The 20,584-nt window shown below is 41.4% G+C and overlaps 1 protein-coding gene across 10 annotated transcripts in view; it reads right to left on the bottom strand.

Annotated features, from left to right (window-relative positions):
- Positions 1-1,845: 1,845 nt before the first annotated feature.
- Positions 1,846-20,584, bottom strand: part of Os9 (OS9 endoplasmic reticulum lectin) — a 109,107-nt gene continuing 90,368 nt past the window's right edge. For 6 of the 10 annotated variants that reach the window (XM_021241397.2, XM_021241396.2, XM_087192207.1 and 3 more), the window contains 10 exons: positions 6,818-7,028; positions 6,632-6,733; positions 6,323-6,423; positions 6,079-6,133; positions 5,096-5,184; positions 4,624-4,899; positions 4,197-4,383; positions 3,174-3,338; positions 2,893-3,005; positions 1,846-2,595 (listed from right to left, as the gene is read on the bottom strand). In XM_021241397.2, coding sequence (XP_021097056.2) covers positions 2,470-2,595; positions 2,893-3,005; positions 3,174-3,338; positions 4,197-4,383; positions 4,624-4,899; positions 5,096-5,184; positions 6,079-6,133; positions 6,323-6,423; positions 6,632-6,733; positions 6,818-7,028 — 1,425 coding nt within the window. In that variant the 3' untranslated portion in view covers positions 1,846-2,469. The remainder of the gene's footprint in view (positions 2,596-2,892; positions 3,006-3,173; positions 3,339-4,196; positions 4,384-4,623; positions 4,900-5,095; positions 5,185-6,078; positions 6,134-6,322; positions 6,424-6,631; positions 6,734-6,817; positions 7,029-20,584) is intronic. The other 4 variants (XM_021241399.2, XM_021241398.2, XM_087192209.1 and 1 more) reach the window with 1 other exon arrangement.

Genomic DNA, 20,584 nt, shown 5'->3' with positions numbered 1-20,584 from the left:
GTTCCTGTTGCCATCCCTTGGCCCTTGCGCTACCCCCTCCTGGTTGCCATCTGCCACACACCCTTTTCCCCTCCTTTTGTTTGCCTTAGTACAGCTAGAGTAGACTGACCTACATGGGCGTTTTGCCAAAAGCCAAAGGAAAATAAAAAGGAATTTATTATCAAAAGTACAAAATGAAAAAAAAAAAGTACAAAATGATTAAATACAGTGAGGTTTCCAGGATTCAGTTCTCTAACCATGCTGAGACGCTGTCCCTGTCAAACCAAAGAGAACCACCTGCCCAACCTCTCCTGCTTCCTGTTCCAAATGCTTCAGTTGTTTCTGATGACCTTTTGGGATCCCTTCTAGACTCGTCTCCAAGTCCTCATCTCTCCAAGATTCAGCAGCTGGTTTATAATGAGTTGGTGCATACTGACTGTGGGCCAGGTCCTCTGACAAGCATGACACACTGTGTCTCACTCAATCCTCTCAAATACCCTACAAGACCAGTGCTCTTAGGCACCAAGGAGGAAACGGCATTTGAAAAGCTAAATGAAGGTACAATTCCCAATGAGAAATATAATTGTGTTGTATACCTACAATGTACCAATAAAAGAATTTAATATAAAAAAAAAAAAAAAAGAAAAGCTAAATGACTTGCTCAAGGCCCCACTGAAGGGAGATAAAAGGGGAGGATTTAAACTAGCACCTGGCCTGTTGCCACCCTTGAGGCTGTTTCTAAATTCCTGCCCAGCTGAACCATCCCTTTCCTCAAGAAACATGGATCTCCCAGTACTCCGGGAGGCTGAAGCAGGAGGATTTCAAGTTCAAGCCTAGGTCTGGCACTTTAGCAACTTAGCAAGACCAGTGCTTAAATTTTTTTTTTTTTTTTGGTACCAGGGATTGAACTCGGGACCTTGTGCTTGCAAGGCAGGCGCTGGAAACACTGAGCTAAATCCCCGGCCCAAGCGCTTAACATTTTTTAAAAAAGAGCTGGGGATGTGCAAAGGCTCTGAGTTCAATCCCTAGTACCACAAAAATAAGAAAATATAAACAAACAATTTAAACATAATGCACTATAAGCACTAGTCCACATTAAGCAAGATTAGTCTTATGCATCTTCCTTCAACAACTGAATCCCTTGCTTTCTACTTTTGGAGACAAGGCATTCTGCGTCCTCCGTCCCTTTCCTTGTCTTGTGAGCCAATGGAGTCTTCAGCGGGAAGGCCGCACACCTCCAAGCTGGGAGCCAGGGGAGAGCCCAGAGTTCTCTACAATGGGAGGAGGAAGGAAGTCTATTGGGGGACCCACACTTGCCCTTGGCAGACTGAGAATCTGTCATGTATAGGCAGCAGTCCTCACTGAGCACAGCCAAATACGGGTCTTTTCTGGGGAATGGAGAATGGTTGGGTGGACATGGGGTGTGGCTGGCAGATAGAATCTGGAACATGGCTGTAGGGAGAGTTCAGCAAAGGATGCTGGGACAGCGCACATGGGGTGACTCTAGTGTGCATTCTGGGTGTGACGGGGTGGAGGATGGAGTGAACTGCATTGAGGGTGTAGCTCATGGGTAGTGTCCTTGCCTGGCAGTGGTTTGATCTCAGCACTGCATAAAATTTTAAAAATAAAGAGGAAGGAACAGAAACAGACAGATGAGGAACAGGAGGGATGGCAGGACCCCTGCCAAGGACTTTCAAGCCTTGCTGAGTCAGTTTGTTCAGCTGTCTGGTGTCTGCATGCAGCTCAGCCGCCCTGACCACCTGGGAGGTCTGGAGCCAGGATCAGTGTGCCCTCCACCTAAAAAGAGCACAAACCTTCTTCCCACGAGTATCCTCCACCTGCTCCCTCCCCAAAAAGGCAGATGGATTGGTGGTCCAGTTCTTTATTTAGAAACCTGATTGTTGGAGAACGTGGCGATGCTTCTGCACCCCACCCTTTCAGCTGGGATTGTGTTGGAAGTGATGTGCAATGGTTTCCCATTTCCTCAGCAATAGAAGTGAAGGCTCCTCAGCTCAGAAGCACAGATTGTAGGGTCAGTGGGAACAGGGAAAGGGAGAAGGAAATCCAAGGCGATCCCAGGGAAGAGGGTAAAGTAACTCCAAACAGCCACAGGGCAGGGTGGGCAGCCTGCTTTCTTAGGGCCTACTAAACTACCCCACTTTCCCTGCCTGGCCCACACACAGGATCTTATTAAGTCTCTAGGAAAGGAGAAAGAGTCAACAAGTTAGGGGACACCAACAGGAAAAGCTGAGGAGGAAACGAAGGGCACACAGGGAGAGCCCAGGAGAGCAGAAGCCACAGGCCTGGGGAGGTCTGCAGGTGGCTCTAGCCAGCTGCAGCAGTGCTTACCCCAGGGCCCTCTACTCCCCAGAGTTGGGGCCGCAGAGGCCCACTGTTCTGTTGTTCTCTGGTGTTTTGCCTTCAGAGACCCGGAGGTGAGGTGAGGTGAGGAGGAGGCAGGGTCAGTCAGGAACATGTTGCAGTGGTATCTCAAAAGTCAAATTCGTCCAGGTCTCCAGTGCCCTCACCGTCTCGAGAGCCCCACACCCTGTGGTAATTGTTCTCCAGCTCTTTCTGCCGCTGGCGCTCTTTGTGGGCCTCTTCAGCTCCCTGCACCTGGTGGGAGGGTAGGGGTGAGCCAGAGTTCTGATGGGGACCAAGGGAAGTCCCAGACGCTTCAGGATCCAGGGAGGTGCTGGGACTGGGTTGGGGAAGGCAAGGATGGAGGACCCAGCCTCCTACGGAGCACTTGCTGAGTGGCAGCCCATGAGCTGACAGAACACTGGCCTTGCCTTGGCAAGATACTGAAGCTCAGCATGCAGCAAGGCTGGGATGAGCCCCTGGGACTCTGGGACTCTCAGCAGGCTCGGGCTGGGAGGGCTGGAGGTCCAGGACCGGGGTAGGGTGCCTCACCAAGATATTGAAGAAAATCTCTTTGAGGCTTTTTGTGTCCTCATCAGTCAGCCAACGTCCATCCTCCTCAGTCCCCTCAGCCCCAGGGCGGACAATTTTGATCTCAATCTTCCCTAGAAAGAAGCAGTATGGGTAGTGAGGAGGGGAATGTTGGGAGCCTCAGGCAGGTGCCCTGCCCCCCAGGTCCTCAGCTGAGGTTTCCAGTCCACTCTGACCCAGCCCCTCCACGTCAGTGGCAAGCCCTTCCAACAGCTCTAAGCCAGCCGCCCTCCAGGGCCCACCTTCGGCCGTGAGTCCCTCCCTCTCCAGCAGTTCTTTCACCAGCCCCTCGATTTGTTTCAGCTGTGGGTTTTCCCGTTTCATCTCGAGGACAGTCAGATCCTGATTGGGGCCTCTGTGATGGAGCTTGGTGACCCGGACCCGGACTCTGTGTTCAGGATCCTCCTCTTAGAGGGGGAGACACACAGGGAGACAAAGCAGAGCCGTGACTCCAGAGTTAGAGGCTGTGGCAGTCACCTCTCCCTAAGTCATCAGTTAGTTTGAGTGGCTCTTCCATCTCAACACATATGTGAACCGGAGCTTGAAATAAAAAAATGCCTCTGCCACTATTTGAAGCCTTTTACTGCATCCCACTCAGTAATTCTCATCACTTACAAGGAAATGGCTGTTTTCTGAAAGCAATAACTAGGTCACCTGCACCAACAAAGAAGTTTTAAGGAGTAGGTTGGAAAACTGGTTTGGTCCCCCATATGCTGTGACTTTAAAGACTTTTCAATGTTTATAGAAGATCTGAAACTGGAATGTTCCATTTGGAATCTCTGATCTCCACACCTGTAGAAGCCTGTGGAATGGACATAAAGGCATGCAAGAAGAAGGAGTAACTTCAAGTGTGTTCAGGCTGTTGGCTCAAGTGTGGCTGGCTACCCTCACAACTGGGTCCTCTCCCAGGGCAAAGTCCTAGCTGTTGATGGCTGCATCTGTCAGAGTTGTGGTTTCCAGCACTTAGGCTCATCACCATTTAGTCTATATCTATATGCCAGGCAGAGTGCCAGGCACTGGGCACAGAAAAACCAGAAATCACAACAGGCCCACTTGAAAAGCTGATTTCCAAAAGGACAACTAGGAGTGACCAACACAGGAAGGTTGGTGGTGGAAAGAAGGCCACAGTGAGAACAGGGTTCCTTCCAGGAGGCAGGAAGAGAATGCGCACTCTGGCAACAGAGAGAACACAGTGCCCTCTGGGAACAGCAACAGCTGAGGGATAAAGACAACTGACCCAGCTGTTCCTCCTCGTCTGACCTTACCTGCAGAGTGGGGCGATGGGAGACGCTTTCTGTGGACAGTCTTCTTCTTGTACTTTTTCACCAGCTCGGGACTCTGTTTTTCCTCCAGTCTTTTGATGAGTTTGTTGAGAGTGGATGTCAGAGCCAGCATTGCCCGGTTGCGCTCTGAATCTTTCTTCAGCCCATCTGAGTTCAGCTCCTTCTCTGTCTGGAATGCCCAGGTTGGGGTGGAGTCAAGGGTCTGGGCAGTTGAGGGCAGTGGTTCATACCTCATAGGCTAGTCAGTGTCTGGGTCTCATATAGCCAATCCCCTTTCCCCACAGCCCCTCGTCAAATTAGGTAAAAAACCACCACGCTGGTGTCCTGAGCTGTGCTAGGTCCTGCCTTTGTTCCGGTCCTACCCAGCAGGAGCAGGCAGCAGAACCTAGGGAGCCAGCACCATGCTCACCTCCCGGATGATGTTCTCCAGCTCCCGTTCCATGCCAGCCTTCACCTCGGAACGGAGTCGCTCTCGGTCTGATGGGAGCAGTATCCCTTCCAGCTCCTTCTCGAATTCTCCCAGTAACTGCCATTCATCTGCGTCTTCGTCTTCATCCTCATCATTGTCCTCTTCTTCCACCACACTCTGACGCTCTGCATCACTCTTTTCCTTCACCTCTGTCTCCCTGTGAGGGGCCTCTGCATCCTCATCTCCAGGCTGGTCCTGGACTGTGTTTGGTTTCCCCTGGCAGGGGTAGGGGAGAAGGAGACAGGCAATTTTGGGGTTTCATAACCACATATGGTGGGATGAAAACAGGGGCAGGGTGCGGAAGCAAGGGACCCAGAAAGAGTGGACAGTCAGTCCTGTTTGTCCCAGGTAGGTTCTTCAAATGCTCCCAGCCAGGAGGCAGTCCCACCCTTCCTTTGAACAGGGACCATACCTTCTTTGTTCCACCTTTCAGCTCCTCTATCAATCGAATCAAGTCTGCAGGACTCCGAATGACTTTGACCTGCACATTGTTCTGAAAATCTGAGATGAGAGAATAGCCATGGACTTGTTGTGTTTTAAATTCTCTTTTGATTCCTAAGAAGAGGCCATAGAGAAACCAAGGAGGGACATGGTCTCTGCCTCCAGGCTACCTGTCTGGTAAGTGAGGTGGGGCAAACACCTAACAACAGAAAGCCCTGTCCCAAGGTGGCTCACAGTGGGGAGGTGCATGCTAAAAAGAGTGAAGGGGTCCACTCTTCTGTGCTTTCCTGAGGTCCTTTTGGCAAAAATCTCCAGTTTTTAGGACTATAAAGGAGATTCTGGGGCTAAAGTCTTCTCTTCCCTGGATCCTGTTCTATCGCTCCCATAAATACTAACCATTCATTGTCTACTAAGTTACAGGCACTCTGTTATAAATTATAGATGCATTTTCATTTAATGTCACAACCCCTTATGTTGGTGACTATTACTTTTTTTTTTGAGACAGGGTTTCACTGTGTCGTTCAGGCTGGCCTTGAACTCTCGGCTATCCTCCTGCCTCAGTCTCCCAAGTGCTAGGATTATAGGCATGTGTATCATGCCCAGCTTTATTACTCACATTTTATGGGTAAGTGAAATTGTTCTGGAGTACAAAGTCAGTAAGTGGTGGAGCCTGGGTGCTCTGCTACCTCCCTCAAATAATGTTGCTATCTACAAATACTATTAACTCAGGTAAAAATAAATTCCGTGGGGCTGAGAATGTAGCTTAATGGTAAAGCACCTGCTTACCATGAATAAGGCCTTGGGCTCAATCCCCAGCACAACAAGAAGAGACAGAATTTCCCGATGGCCTGACTGCCTAACCTCCCTCCAGTGTTTAGCTCTACCCACCATCCCCACAGCTGCCAGCCCTAAAATACATTCCGGCAGTGAAGGAGACATGAAGGATTGACTCACCATCTGGAGGGCCTGGAGCCGGATCTGCTGCAGCCTCAAGGTTTAGGTACTGTTCCTGATGAGAAGAAAGAGCAGACTCAAGCACAAAGTTTGCATGCCTACCATGGTCTTCAGGCAATTGTTCTGGGGATACCCTTACAGCTGTAGACGGATAAGGTCACCTCACAGTGACCTCCACTTGAAGGACCCACCCAACCCCAAAGCCCCTAACCTCATCAGAAAAGTGGCTGGGAATCTGGCTCACCTCTGCCTGTACCTCCTCCCCTGCTGGGGCCTGGTCCTCTGGCTCATGAAGCATCTTCCAGAAATCTGATTCTTTACTGTCATCCTTGGCTGGGGTTGCACCTGAGATCAAAAGAACAGGAGAGACAATGAAAGCAAGGAGAAAGGAAGGGAGCGAATGGGATGGAGTATATTTCCTCCCCTACTGCCAAGGGGTTCGGGTCCACTGTAACCTTCTGGCCCAGCCCCACCGGTCAGTACAGGACTGTAAGATTAGAGGAATGGAAGAAGTAGAGGCCAGTTCGGTGGAATGGGTGAAAACAGGTCCTACCTTCTCTCTTTGGGGGCGACACTCCAGACTTGGTCTCACTCCATATTTGGGAGTCCAGGTCTTGTAGCTTCTCTGTGATTTTATTTTCATATTGCTTTGAGTCTATTGGAAAACAGTGTGAGAGTAGGACAGGGGGACAGTCCTACCTTCTGCCTGCCTCCCATCCCCATTCTTCTCCTCGCTCACCCTCTTGCTGCTGGAGGTAGGCCTTGTACTCCTCAGGCTGCAGGGAGGGGTGACAGAGAATGGCCTGCGGTGCAGCACTGGGTGACGGCCGGAGGAGAGGGTGGGAGCAGAGCCGAGGAGTCCGAACGGTCAGCACATAGGAGCAGGACAAGGGCTCATCCACACGGTCAATGTAGTCCCCAGAAATCCCTGCACCCTCGTCACAGAGGAACTGCCAGGACAGAAGAGGAGGATAAATTGTAATTACCACGCATAACTGGCTTTCCTTCTTGGAACAAGTATCTTTTCTTAAGCACTTACTGTGTGTCGGGCACTGTGCATGCTGAGTATGTGGCACTTTATGCAGATCACCTCATGTAATTGTCATAAAGACCCAGTGAGGGAAGAATTAGGGTCTCAACTTTGAGGCTCAAGAAACAGGTTTGATGAAGTTAATTAAGGCATTGTTCAGACTGACCAGTGCTAAAAATGGCAATTGAACCCAGTCAGCTTAACTATAGGTAATTAGATAATTTGTTTGTTTCACTTTCTTGCCATATATATGTAAGTATATATGGCAATATACTTACTTTTAAATGTATACATATCTATTTTAAAATACATACATTTGATAAATAACAACTTCAGATAGTTTTAAGGTCCTTATGTCATTCAGAGAGTATATGTAATGATTAATGTTGGCTTTTGATAATGCACCATTATAATTTCCAAATACGTACTAAAAGAAAGGGCTGAGCATGCAGCAGAGTGGTAGAGTGCTTGCATAGCATGTACAGTACCCTAGATTTGATCCTCAGCACTGCAACAAAAAAGAAAAAAATGAAAGAGAGGTCCTACTTCTGGAGTAGCACAAGAGGGATGACTGATCCACTTCTAGTGAAAAAATTAAAAAAATGAAACATCTAAAGTCATTGAAGGGCTGGGGATTTAGCTCAGTCGTTCTGGCACCTGCCTCGCAAGGTCCTGAGCTCGATCCCCGGTACCAAAAAAAAAAATGTCATTGGAAATTTTCATAAGAACATACAACAAATAACAAATTTATTTTGGTGGGGGGGCTTTTTGGTTTGTTTTTGTTTTTGTTAAAACAGTGTCTCACTATGTAGTTCAGGTTGGCCTTGAACTCATGGTGATCTTTCTGCCTCAGCCTTCCAAGTGCTGAGATTACAGGCATGTGCCACCTCCCCCAGTTAGAAACAATCTTTTATCTATGTAAATGATGTTGGGTTAAGTGGATATCTGCATGTGAAAGAATGAAGGTGGTGTAATTTCAGCACTCAGGAGGCTGAGGCAGGAAGATCCCCACAAGTTTGAGATCAACCTGGACTAGTGAGTTCAGGACCAGCCCAGACTACATAAGGGGAAACCCTGTCTCAAAAAAAAAAAAAGAGCTCCCCCGCCGCCATCCCAGGCTCCTAGGGCAGAGAAGCTGAGCCGGTCCCAGCACCCAGAAGGAAGCTCCCCTGCCAGCATCCCAGGCTCCTAGGGCAGAGAAATTGAGCCGGTCCCAGCATCCAAAAGGAAGCTCCCCTGCCGCCATCCCAAGCTCCTAGGGCAGAGAAGCTGAGCTGGTCCAAGCACCCGGAAGGAAGCTCCCCTGCCGCCATCCCAGGCTCCTAGGGCAGAGAAGCTGAGCTTCACGGGCACCAGAAGCACCCCCCCCATGGAAATGAGAAGACACGTAAACAAGCCTCAAAAACAGACTTCTGGATCACCTACAGCAACCCCAAAGGGAAACGAGATGGAACACTCTGATACTCAACCACCTGGACTCTCTGAACAGGCAACAAAAGAAGATCTGGGAAAAATGAAATCAGAAATAATTACTCAGATAACAGCAAAGATTTTGCTCATGGTACAAGACATGATTAATAAATCTAGAGAGGACACAGATAAAATAATAGAGGATCTGAGGAACATGATGGAATCCCAACACAGGAAACAAATGGAATCCATAAAACAGATGCAAAGAGATTTCCACTGAAAGTCTGCACAGCAGAATGAACCAATGTGAGGATAGAATTTCAGATACAGAAGAAAAGATTGCAATTAGTGAGGAGGAAAAGAAAAATTGCTTTAAAATTGAAAAGGAACACAAGAGATCAATCCAGCAGCTGCTAGACGATGCAAAGAAGAATAACATAAGACTGATTGGAGTCAATGAAGAAACAGGAGAGAATGCAGATGACATAAAAAAAACTGTTCACAGAAGTGATGGCAGAAAACTTCCCAAGGAGGGGAAAAGAACTTGACATACAGATAAGTGAGGCATATAGGACACCAGCTAGCCTTGATCAAAAAAATCTACACATAGGCATATAATAGTTAGGATTCCAGAAATCCAACAGAAGAACAAAATTCTCCAAGCAGTGAGAGAAAAGAAACAAATCACATACAAAGGAAAACCCATCAGAATCACAGCAGACTTCTCAATGCAAACCCTCAAGGCAAGAAGAGCTTGGAGTGATGGATTTCAAGCCCTAAAGGAAAACAGCCTCCAACCCAGATTGATGTACCCTGCAAAACTATCTTTCAAAATTGATGGAGAAATAAGATACTTCCATGATAAAGAGCACCTCAGGAACTTCATCAATACCAAACCAGCACTCCAAAAAATTTTAGACAATACCCTAGGAAAAGACAATAAGGATCACAACCCCAGGAAACCCAGCAGAATGAATCCATTGAGCGTAACAAGTTAAACGCAAAGGGGGAAATTCCAACAAAAAGAAAAAGTCATGACAAGGCTTTTAAAACTTTTAACTTCATCTCCTTAATGAGTGTATAATTCAATCTTGTTATTGTACTGATTAGTATTTTTCTGATTCTAGACTTGCACACCATTCCTTGTGGTGTACTGGCTATTTATCATCTTCTTATGTCTACTTTTTAATTGGGTTGTCTATTACTGAGCTCTAAGAATTCTTTATATATTCTGGTCATAGGTTATATGCATTGTAAATATGGTCTGTTTAAGGACTACTTTTCATTTTAATGATGTCATTTAAAGTTCTAAATTTTGATGGAATCTCATTTATCAATTTTTTTCTTTTATACATCATGTCTTTTGTATCCTAGGTAGTTCTTGCCTACTCTGAATTCATAAACATTTTCCCTTATAATTTCTTCGTAAAGTTTTATACTTTTAGGCTTTCATATTTAGGTTCATAGATCCCTTCAAGTTATTTTCATGTATGGAAATAAAGGGTTGAGGTTAATTTTTTATATATGGATACCAGGTGTTCTAGTGCCATTTGCTGAAAACACTATTTCTTCCTTGGCTCTTGAATTGAGTTTATATTCTATAAAATGCTAATGTTAAATAATCTTTCAAAACTCAGTGGACCATATATGTGTGGTTCTATTTCTAGATTCTCTACTTTATTCAAATGATCTATATGTCTTTCCTCACACTAACACTGCCTTGATTACTGTAGCTTTAGAAGAAGTCTTAAAATTAGGTACTAAATGTCTTCCAACACTGTTTGGTTTTTTTTTTAACTTTTCTAGGTCCTTTGTACTCCTACATAACTTTTAAATTTCAATATCCAATGCTTCATTTATAGCAAGTATACACAGACCTGAATTTTTATATATAGCTTGTGTTTTCTAATCCTGATACATTCAAATACAAGTTTTAGGGGCTCCTAGAGATTTCTTAGTATTTTCTTTGTAGATGATCATTTCATCTACATATAAAGATTTTGCTTCTACCTTGCCAATCCTATCCTAATTGTGTCATTTTATTGCCAGACTATTTTGGGGGGGCTTAGGTTTCAAAGTTTAATGGACAGATAAAGAGTAAGCATATCTGCCCTTGTTCCCCACCTTAAGGAGAAAGCATTGTATCTTCTCCATTTATATAAGACATTCTCGCTGGAAGTATGGAGTACATGTCTTTAATCTGTTGAGAAAGTTCTGTTCTACTTCTGGTCTCCTGATAGCTTTTACCATGAACAGCTGTAGAATTTAGTCCAATACTTTTTCTCCAACTAGTGACAGGACCATATGGCTTTTTCCTTTCCTCTGTTAAAACGATGACTTTTGGGGGTGGATCTTCCAATGCTGAACCAACACTGCCATCCCTATAACAAAACCACTTTCTACATACTGCCAGATCTGACTTCTAAGAGTTTGTTTTGTTAAACAAATTTCTATCTATGTTCATACTTTTTTCTTCTATTATCTTTATCCAGTTTTAGGATTAGCACAATGTTGATTTCCTAAAATGAGGGGAGAAGTGTTCCTTCTTTTTTCTGCTTTAACTGTTTGATATAATTTATCAGTTAAAATGTATATGAGCCTGCTGTTGTCATATAGGTGGGTTTTCAAGCTAGGAATATACTTTCTTTAATAGGTGCTATTCAAATTTTATGTTTCCTCCAGAGTTAGTTTCATTAATTTGTCTTCCAGGGTACTTCTTAGAAGTTGTCAAATTTATTTCAAAACAGATTTTTGAAATATGCTTTCTATATCCTTTTAAATTCTGTAAAATCTGTGGTAATGTCTCCTAGATCTTGATATGTAATTTAAAAAATGTATAATTGATATTGTGTAACAGGAAGAAAAGGTCTAAAGGTGCATGGGAAGTGGAAGGGGTAGGGGAAAGAAAAAAAGGTAAAGAAAAAATGTGAGAAAAGGAAAAAAAATGCAGGTAGATCTCTACCTTATACTGTATACAAAAATTCAGCACTTCCTCAAAAGATTAAACAAGGAACTACTATATGATTGACTAATTCTACTGTTTGGTGTATACTATACTAAGAGAAACAAAAACATGTTCACACAAAAAACTCAAATTTACAAATGTTAAAAGCTAGAGTAACACTTCACATAAGGACACTGTCAAATTGGTTAAAATTAAAACAATAACTACAATATGCTGTTTAGAGAACACATTTAAAACCTAAGAATAGGGCAAGGTGACTGGGTGGGAGACTGAGGGAAACATCCCCATAAGGACACAGAAAAGATAAAAGTAAAGGGATGAAAAATTACAATAAAGAGTAACACATTGAAAGCTGTTAAACTATTTTGATATCAAATAAGAGACTTTAAAAAACTACTAGAGAATAGTACTTCTCTGTTAAAAGGTTCAATTTGTGAGGAAGTTGATTTTATTATACATTTTTTTTTAATTAAACATTAAAAAAAAAATTCTTAGTGGCACTGCGCCTGGCTGGCAAGCACAATGTCCTGAGTTCATTCCCCAGTACTGGAAAAAAAAATTTTTTTTTTAAATTTTAAAATATTTATTTAATTTTATTTTTTGGCTTTTTGAGACAGGGTCTTGCTATGTGGTCCAGGCTGGCCTCCTGACTCAGGGAAGTTGATTTTAAAACTGCACGGCATTTTTTATCTTGCTACTGTCTGTCTCTCTTAACTTACATCAGGCATTTGTGTCTGTTTTGGTCACTTAAATATCCCTAGTAACCAGAACAGTGTCTGGCAGAGGAGCACTTAATAAATATTTGTTAAATAAATGAATAAATAGCCCAAAGATACAAAGTACAACAACTGACAGTGTAAGAAGGAATAAACTGGAAAATTATTAAGGAATAATACACAAATCCACAATTATAGTAGGAAAGAAACCAATAAGGTTAAAAAGATTTGAGCAAGACAATTAACAAACATGACCTAAAATACATAGACTACACAGGAGTTGACATTTTACTACACATTCTTTTTAAACACAAAGAATCATCCACGGAAACTGATGTATATAGGACCATACAATAAATTTATTTTTTATTTATTTATTTTTTTGGTACCGGGGATCAAACTCAGGACCTTGTGCTTGCAAGGCAGGCACCAGAACCACTGAGCTAAATCCCCGGCTCCCAATAAATTTATTTTTGTAAAAAAAAATGCATTTTTTTATTCTTTATGTTTTTTTTTTTTTGGTACCAGGGATCGAACTCAGGTCCTTGCGCTTGTGCAGCAGGCAGCAGAACCACTGAGCTAAATCCATGGCCCTATTTTTTTATTTTTTAGATTAAAAAATTTTATTAATATGTTTACAGTACATAATGATTACATTCATCATGGGGAATTGGTGCATGTACATAACACATTTCAATCATTTTTTCCCCCTTTTCCTCATATAACAAATTTAAAAGGGCTCAAATTAAATGGTATAATTTTTCTGACTGCAATGTAATTAAGCAAGAAATCAACAGAAGATAACCGAGAGGGCCAGGGACTTAGCTCAGTGGTTTCGTAGCCTGCTGCACAAGCACAATGACCCGATCTGGTCCTGGTACCAAAACCAAAAACAAACAAAAAACTCCAATACAATAGCAAAAAAAACAAAGGGCCGGGGATTTAGCTCAGTGGTTTCACTGCCTCCTGTGCAAGCACAAGGACCCAAGTTCGATCCCTGGGACCAAAAACCCCCCCCAAAACAACAAAAAAAAAACCCATTGTTTTTCAACAAATAAATTACAGGGGAATAAGAAAAGATGAAGGGGCTATCCATGATTAGAGATTTAAGAGCCATGACAACCAAATGTATCACATAGACTTTATGTGGATTGGGTCAAAGAAGATATGTATGTGTGTGTGTGTGATATGAGATATCAGAGAAAGTTAGAAATACTGAATATTTGATGATTATAAGAAATTGTGTGTGTGTGTAATAGCAGGGATTGAATTCAGAGCCTTTCCACTAAGCTACATCCTTAGACCTTTTTTCATTTTGAGACAGGATCTTGCTAAATCACTAAATTCCTCAGATTGGGCTTGAACTTTCCATCCTCTTGCTTCAGGCTCACAAAGTGCTGGGATTACAGGTGTGTGCCACCATGGCTGGATTAATAGGGTTTTTTCCATTTTTTAAAAATATGAGCCAAAATAAACTCCCCTCCTTTAAAAAATAAAATTGTTAATTTTTTAGTGTGATATGGCATTTAGCTATATTTTAAAAGAGCTCTTAGGAATACAGAAATATTTAGGGGTGAAATAATCTGTTGTCTGTGATTCACTTCTAAATAATCTGGTGGGAGGCAGACAAGGAGATAGATGGAATAGCCTGGTCATATTTGCTGAAGGTAGGTGATAATACAGGGGCTAACCATACAATTATCTTTGGTTGTATATATGTTTCTAATTCTCTTTTTATGCTACAGTATTGTGGATTGATCCCAGAATCTTACATACCCTAGGCAAGCACTCTACTACTGAGCCACATCCCCAGACTTCTGGGGGAAATTTTTACAAAGCTTTTTGTAAGTGTCGTTGTTGTTGCTTTTTGAGACAGGTTCTCGTTATGTAGTTCAGGCTGGCCTTGAACTCACTATGTAGCCTTGGCTGCACTCGAACTTTTGATTCTCTTGCCTCAGCTTCCTGTATGTTGGGATTACAGGCATGCGACACCATGCCTGACTTTTTTCTTTTTGAGAAAGGAACTTATGCTGCCCAGGCTGTCCTCAAACTCCTAGACTCAAACAATCCTCTTGCCTCAGCTTGTTAAGTAGCTGGGACTACAGATATGTGCTTCAGTGCCAGACTAGATAGATTTCCCCTACTTTTTTTTCTTTAGCGCTGGGGATCAAAGCCATGTAACAAATGCTAGGCAAGGACTCTACTACTAAGTTAGATCCCACCCCTTAGCTTGATTTTATATAATAATTTTTTTAAAAAGACAAGCTTTAAATTATATATAACCTACGCTCAGAAATTATACTTAAGAAAAAAAAGAAATTATACTTAAGATATGTTTACACTTGCCTATATGTAAAATAAACTTACTTTTTTTTTTTTTTTTTTTTTGGTACCGGGGATCGAACTCAGGCCCTTGTGCTTGCGCAGCAGGCGACGAAACCACTGAGCTAAATCCCTGGCCCAAACTTACATTTCTGTCAGTACTGAGAAGTCCAGGCCTTCTCACTGAGCTAGAATCCAGTTCTTTATTTAGTTAGTTTTTAAATTTTGAGACAGGCTCTTGCTAAATTGTCCAAGTGAGACTAGAACTTGGAATTCTCCTGCCTCAAATTCTCAAAGTGCTGGGACTGCCAGCATGTCCCACTGTGTGTCTGGTTAAAATTTTTTACTGATACAGTAATTTCACACATTTAGAATGTATAGTGTGATAGTTTGATACATGTAAATAATACGTAATGATCAAATCAGGGTAATCAGAATTTCTGTCTCTTTAAACCTATATTTTATGCACTTATCTTTTGTAATAAGAAAAGATGGGAGGAGGGCTATTTCAATCAGTTCATTAGTGGAGACAAGAAGATGAAACATACATGCAATGGAGTCTGTAGCTGTAAAAGCAAAGAAGCATTAGTCCTACTGCCACAGAAAGAACTCTAGGAATTACTGTCAAAGGAAATAAAAACAAGGAATTGAGCGATGTGTGGAATACACTACATCTTATGTATAAATAAAGGAAAAAGCAATTTTTTTTGGTACCAGGGATCGAACTCGGGTCCTTGTGCTTCTGGGGCAGGCGACAAAAGAAAAAGCAATTATTATTCATAGTTGTTTAGAAACACACACAAAAAGGTTGAAAGGAAATACAAAAAAATTAAGGACATGGACTGACTGTGGGACAAGAGCAGGATGGAACATAAACAGGTGGAGACAAGTCTGGGAGGAAGATTTTTCACTATGCATCTTTTTATAGTTTCAGTGTTTGGTATCATAAGAAAATAAAACCTATTTAATAATCAGATAAGGAATTTAAAATAGCCATGAACAACTTGTCAGAGACATATAAGTAGTACTTGGGGGTGAAATCTATAAGAGATAACACTAGAAAAAAGCAAGCTGGAAATAAGTGAGGTAGGTATTTATTTCAAAAAGTTAAAATAGAGAAGAGCAAAAATAAGCATAACAAAGTAGAAGGAAACCAGGCATGATGGCACATGCCTGTAATCCTAGCACTTGGGAGGCTGAGGCAGGAGGATCAGAGCAAGTTCAAGGTCAGTCTGGGCTACATAGGGAGATCCTGTCTCAAAAAAAGCAAAAAGTAGAAGGAAACGAGGGCCGGGGATTTAGCTCAGTGGTTCCACTGCCTGCCTCACAAGCACAAGGTCTTGAGTTCGATCCCCAGTACCAAAAAAAAGTAGGAGGAAGCAATATAAAGATCAGAGTGGAAATTCATAAAATAGGAAAGAAATAAAACAGAGAAGATCAACAGAGCCAAAGGTTGGTTCTCTGAAGAGACTAAAACTAATCTCTGGTGAGACTGACAAATGACAAATGATGGAGAAAAAAAAAAACAAGTCAGAAGAATTTAATTACAGATGCTGGAGGGATTAAAAAGATAATAGAGCACCAGGGATTTAGCTCAGTGGTTTCTCAGCCTGCTGCGCAAGCGCAAGGACCTAAGTTCGATCCCCGGTACCAAAAAAAAAAAAAAAACTAAAAAAAGAAAAAAAAAGATAATAGAAGGATATCAGGGACAACTCTATGACAAGAAATCTGAAAAATCAGATGAAATGGACAAATTCCAAAATACAAGTTATTAAAACTGGCCCACGTAAAAATAGAAAACTTGGAATATTCCTAAAACCACCAAAGAAAATGAATCAGTAGTTTAAAATCTTTCCACAGGGAAAACCTAGGCCAAGGTGACTATACAGGTGAATCTGAACAAACATTCAAAGAATAAAAAGTTCCAATCTTACATAGTCTTCAGAATATATAAAAAGTTAGAACATTTAAAATGTACTTTTGAGCCTAGTATGCCCTTTTTAACAAACATCAGAAGAAAAGTAAGAAGAAGGAAAATTACAGGTCAGCATCTCTCCTGAGCATATGTACAAAAGTCCTTTAGGAAATTAACAAATTGAATCCTGGGATTTTCAAAAGGAGTAGACAACATATAGGACCAAGTTAGGTCCATCTCAAGAATGAAAAATTGGTCAATGTACAAAAACCCGTAAATTATTTAATTCAAATTAAAATAGCCTCAGAACATACAAAAGAAAAATAAAATTGCCAAACCCACTATCATAGTGGAAATTTATTTTTATTTTTATTTTTTGGGGGGTACCGGGGATCGAACTCGGGTCCTTGCACTTGCTTAGCAGGTGGTGAAACCGCTGAGCTAAATACCCAGCCCCCATAGTGGAAATTTTAATATAACCCTTTCAATAATGTTTGGCCAACTCAAGATAAAATCAGTAGAAAATTTGAACAATACGATTACAGTCTTGTTTATTTTGCAATTGGGATCTCTATATGTTGCCCAGGCTATATGTTGCTAAAACTCTTGGACTCAAGTCATCTTCCTGACTTGGGAGCAGGTGAGACTATAGGCATAGGCCACAGCACTTGAACCTGATTAGCGTCTTGAACTGAATAGAGAAAACATGCCTTCAAACACAAAAAATTTTAAAAAATTAAAAACAATTTACGATAAAGTCAACAATCATCAAAGAATCATTCACACAATGTCACAACGTTAATAATTAACAGCAATCATATAAAAGCAAAAAAAGCAAAACACATTTGTTTAGAAATATAACAAGAGGGCTGGGAATTTAGTTCAGTGATTCCGCCGCCTGCCTCACAAGCACAAGGACCCGAGTTTGGTTCCCAGTACCAAAAAACAAAAAAATAGAAATACAACAAGACTGATTCGAATAAGCTATGAAGCAAGGTAGAAATCATAGTAAAAAATGAAACACTACATATCAAAATTTGAAGGATGCAACCAAAATAGTACCCAGAGTGAAATAAATAGCCCTAAATGCATAATCAAGAAAGAAGAAAGCCTGGAATTTAGTGATGTAAGCACAGGAGTAGGAGCTGGGTGTAATTCAGTAGCAGAGTAGATGCTTAGCATGTGAGAGGCCCCGGGTTCAGTCCCTAGCACAAAACAAAACAAAGCAGTTACAAGAATAATACAGACAAAAAAAAAAAAAGAAAGAAAGAACGATACAGACAAAAAGATGATGAATCTAATATATAAAGAGTTCTTACATAAGTTGTGTGGGTTTTTTTTGTTTTGGTATCTGGGATCGAACTCGGGACCTTGCACTTGCATGGCAGGCACCGGAACCACTGAGCTAAATCCCCAGCCCTTATAAGCTGTGAAGAAAAAGATCATTAAACTATTAGGAAAATGAGTAAAGACTACAGATGGCTGAAAGAAAAAACAAAAGAAGAGACAAATGGCTCTTAAATCAGTAGTATTACACATCTTTTCTCAAAAGAAATGCAAATTAAAGCCACTAGGAAATAATTCTTTATCTGATCCTAGCAGATGACTGTGATCTTTTAATCCAAAAGTTTAAAAATATACCAGGTTGTCATAGCTGTACAAAAACTGGCAGTCTCACACATTGCTGGAAGGAGAATAATACATCTAACCAGGGTAATTTGGTGATACATATAAAAATTATACAAGTCTACTACTTCCAGAAACTAATCTATATATACTCTATAGATAGATTATTCACTACAGAACTACTGTATTAATAAAACTATTTTAAAATAAACCCAATGTGGTAGCACATGTCTATAATCCCAGCCCTCTGGGAGACTGAGCTGGAGGATCACAAATTTGAGCCTAGCCTGGACAACTTAGTAAGACCCTATTTCAAAATTTAAAAAGAGCCAGGGATTTAGCTCAGCGGCTCTGCCGCCTGCCTCTTAAGTGCAAGGTCCTGAATTTGATCCCCGGTACAAAAGAAAAAACCCACAAAATTTAAAAAAGGACTAGAGATCTAGCTCAGTGCAAAGGCCCTAGAGTAAACCCACAGTACCAAAGAAAGAAAGCTTTTATATATTTATTTAGAAAGAGCTCAAAGATATATGCTTACAAGTAAACTTTTTAAAGTCTCTGAGAATATAAAAAGAAACTAGCAGTGGGAGCTGGGGCTATAGCTCAATGGCAGAGTATGAATTCAGCATGCATGAGGCTCTGGGTTCAATCCCCAGCACCACACACACACACACACACACACACACACACACACACACACATGAAAATAGCAATGGGTACCTTTCTTATGAGGATGGGAACACAATAATGAGAGACAAGCTATGTTGAGATTTTTCTCTTCATATTTTCTTAAGCATTTCAATATTTGAACTACATGGATGTAATACCTATTTTAAAAATTAAATATAGAATATTTTGACCATTAAAAAAATCTAAGAAGTTAGAAAGAGGAAAAAATAAACAGAGAAAGAAGGAAAGAAATAATAAGTGATGGCAATGTTAATGAAACAGTAAACAGACCACAGAGAGGATAAACAAAACTGAAATGTGGTTCTTGGACTAGTGAAGCAGGCAAGTATCTGGCAACACAAATCAACAAAAAAGAGAAAAGGTAAAGTCAACATTAGGAATGAAAAAGCAGATATATCTATAAAAAACAGATTATTAAAATAAGAAAATATTATACTAATACATTTGAAACTTTAAGCAATTGAATAAAGGTTTATGAAATTATAATTTATTGAAGCCTCATGATATAGCAAACTTAAAGTCTTATAATCATTAACTACATTATATAAGTAGTAAAAATCATCCCTACAGGGCTGGGGATTTAGCTCAGTGGTTCTACCACTTGCCTTGAACGCAAAAGGTCCCGAGTTCCATCCCCGTCACCAAAAAAGAAGAAAAAAATCATCCCTACAATAGTTTTGTGGTATATTGTAGGTCTGAGACAGCTTTATAGAGTTTAACTGGAGTTTAAAAGAATAGAGGGCTGGGGATTTAGCTCAGTGGTTTCCCCGCCCGCTGCGCAAGTGCAAGGACCCAAGTTCAATCCCTGGTACCAAAAAATAAATAAATAAAAGAATAGAATACCTCAGTTGGGTACAGTGGTGCATGCCTGTAATTCCAGCTACACAAGAGGCTGAGGGAAGAGGATTACAAGTTTGTGTCCAGCCTAGGCAACTTAGAAAGACTTTCTCAAAATAAAAAACAGCTGGGTGTGGTGGCACACTGCTATACTCACAGCCTCAGGAGGCTGAAGTAGAAGGATCAGGGCAGGTTCAAGGCCAGCCTGAAATAGATAGATAGATAGACAGACAGACAGACAGACAGAGATAGAGCTGGGGATATAGCTCCTTGGTAAAGTGCCCCTTAATTCAATCCCAGATACTCCAAACAAAACAAAACAAGCCAGTCAACCTGAACTACACAGAGAGACCCTGTCTCAAAAAACCAAAACAGGGCCGGGGATTTAGCTCAGTGGTTCCGCTGCCTGCCTCGGAAAGGTCCCTGGTACCAAAACAATAACAACAAAAAACAAAACAACAAACTGTTCCAGAGAATGGGGGGAAAAAACCCAAGCTAATCAAGGCATTTCACAAAGTTAATGTAACTTGGTACCAAAAGATAAGGACAACACAAGAAAAGAAAATTATAGACCAATTTACTTATGAAAATAGCTATAAAAGTCAATTAAAATATTAGGATACTGAATATAGCAACTATTAAAAATACTTCATAGGGCCAGGGATTTAGCTCAGTAGTTCCGCTGCCTGGCTCGAAAGTGCAAGGACATGAGTTCGATCCCTGGTACCAAAAAACAAAACAAAACAAAACTTCATGACCTCAAACCAAAAAGCTTCTGCACGGCAAAGGAAACAATCAAGAATGAAGAAACAGTTTATGGAGTGGGAGAAGATATACATTTGACAAGGGGTTAATTCCAGAATATAGAAGGAACTCAACTCAAGGCAAATCAAACAACCCAATTAAAAAATAGGCAATACATTTAAAGAGACATCTCTCAAAGGAAGACATACTAATGGACAACAAGGAGAAAAATATTGGGCCGGGGATGTAGCTCA

Source organism: Heterocephalus glaber, unplaced genomic scaffold (genome assembly GCF_053883595.1).
Source record: "Heterocephalus glaber isolate CG9 unplaced genomic scaffold, H.glaber_assembly_v1.0 deba00001569, whole genome shotgun sequence".
Taxonomy (NCBI): domain Eukaryota; kingdom Metazoa; phylum Chordata; class Mammalia; order Rodentia; family Bathyergidae; genus Heterocephalus; species Heterocephalus glaber.
The sequence above is the reverse complement of the archived record's forward strand: the minus strand, read 5'-3'. Positions and strand labels throughout refer to the sequence as shown.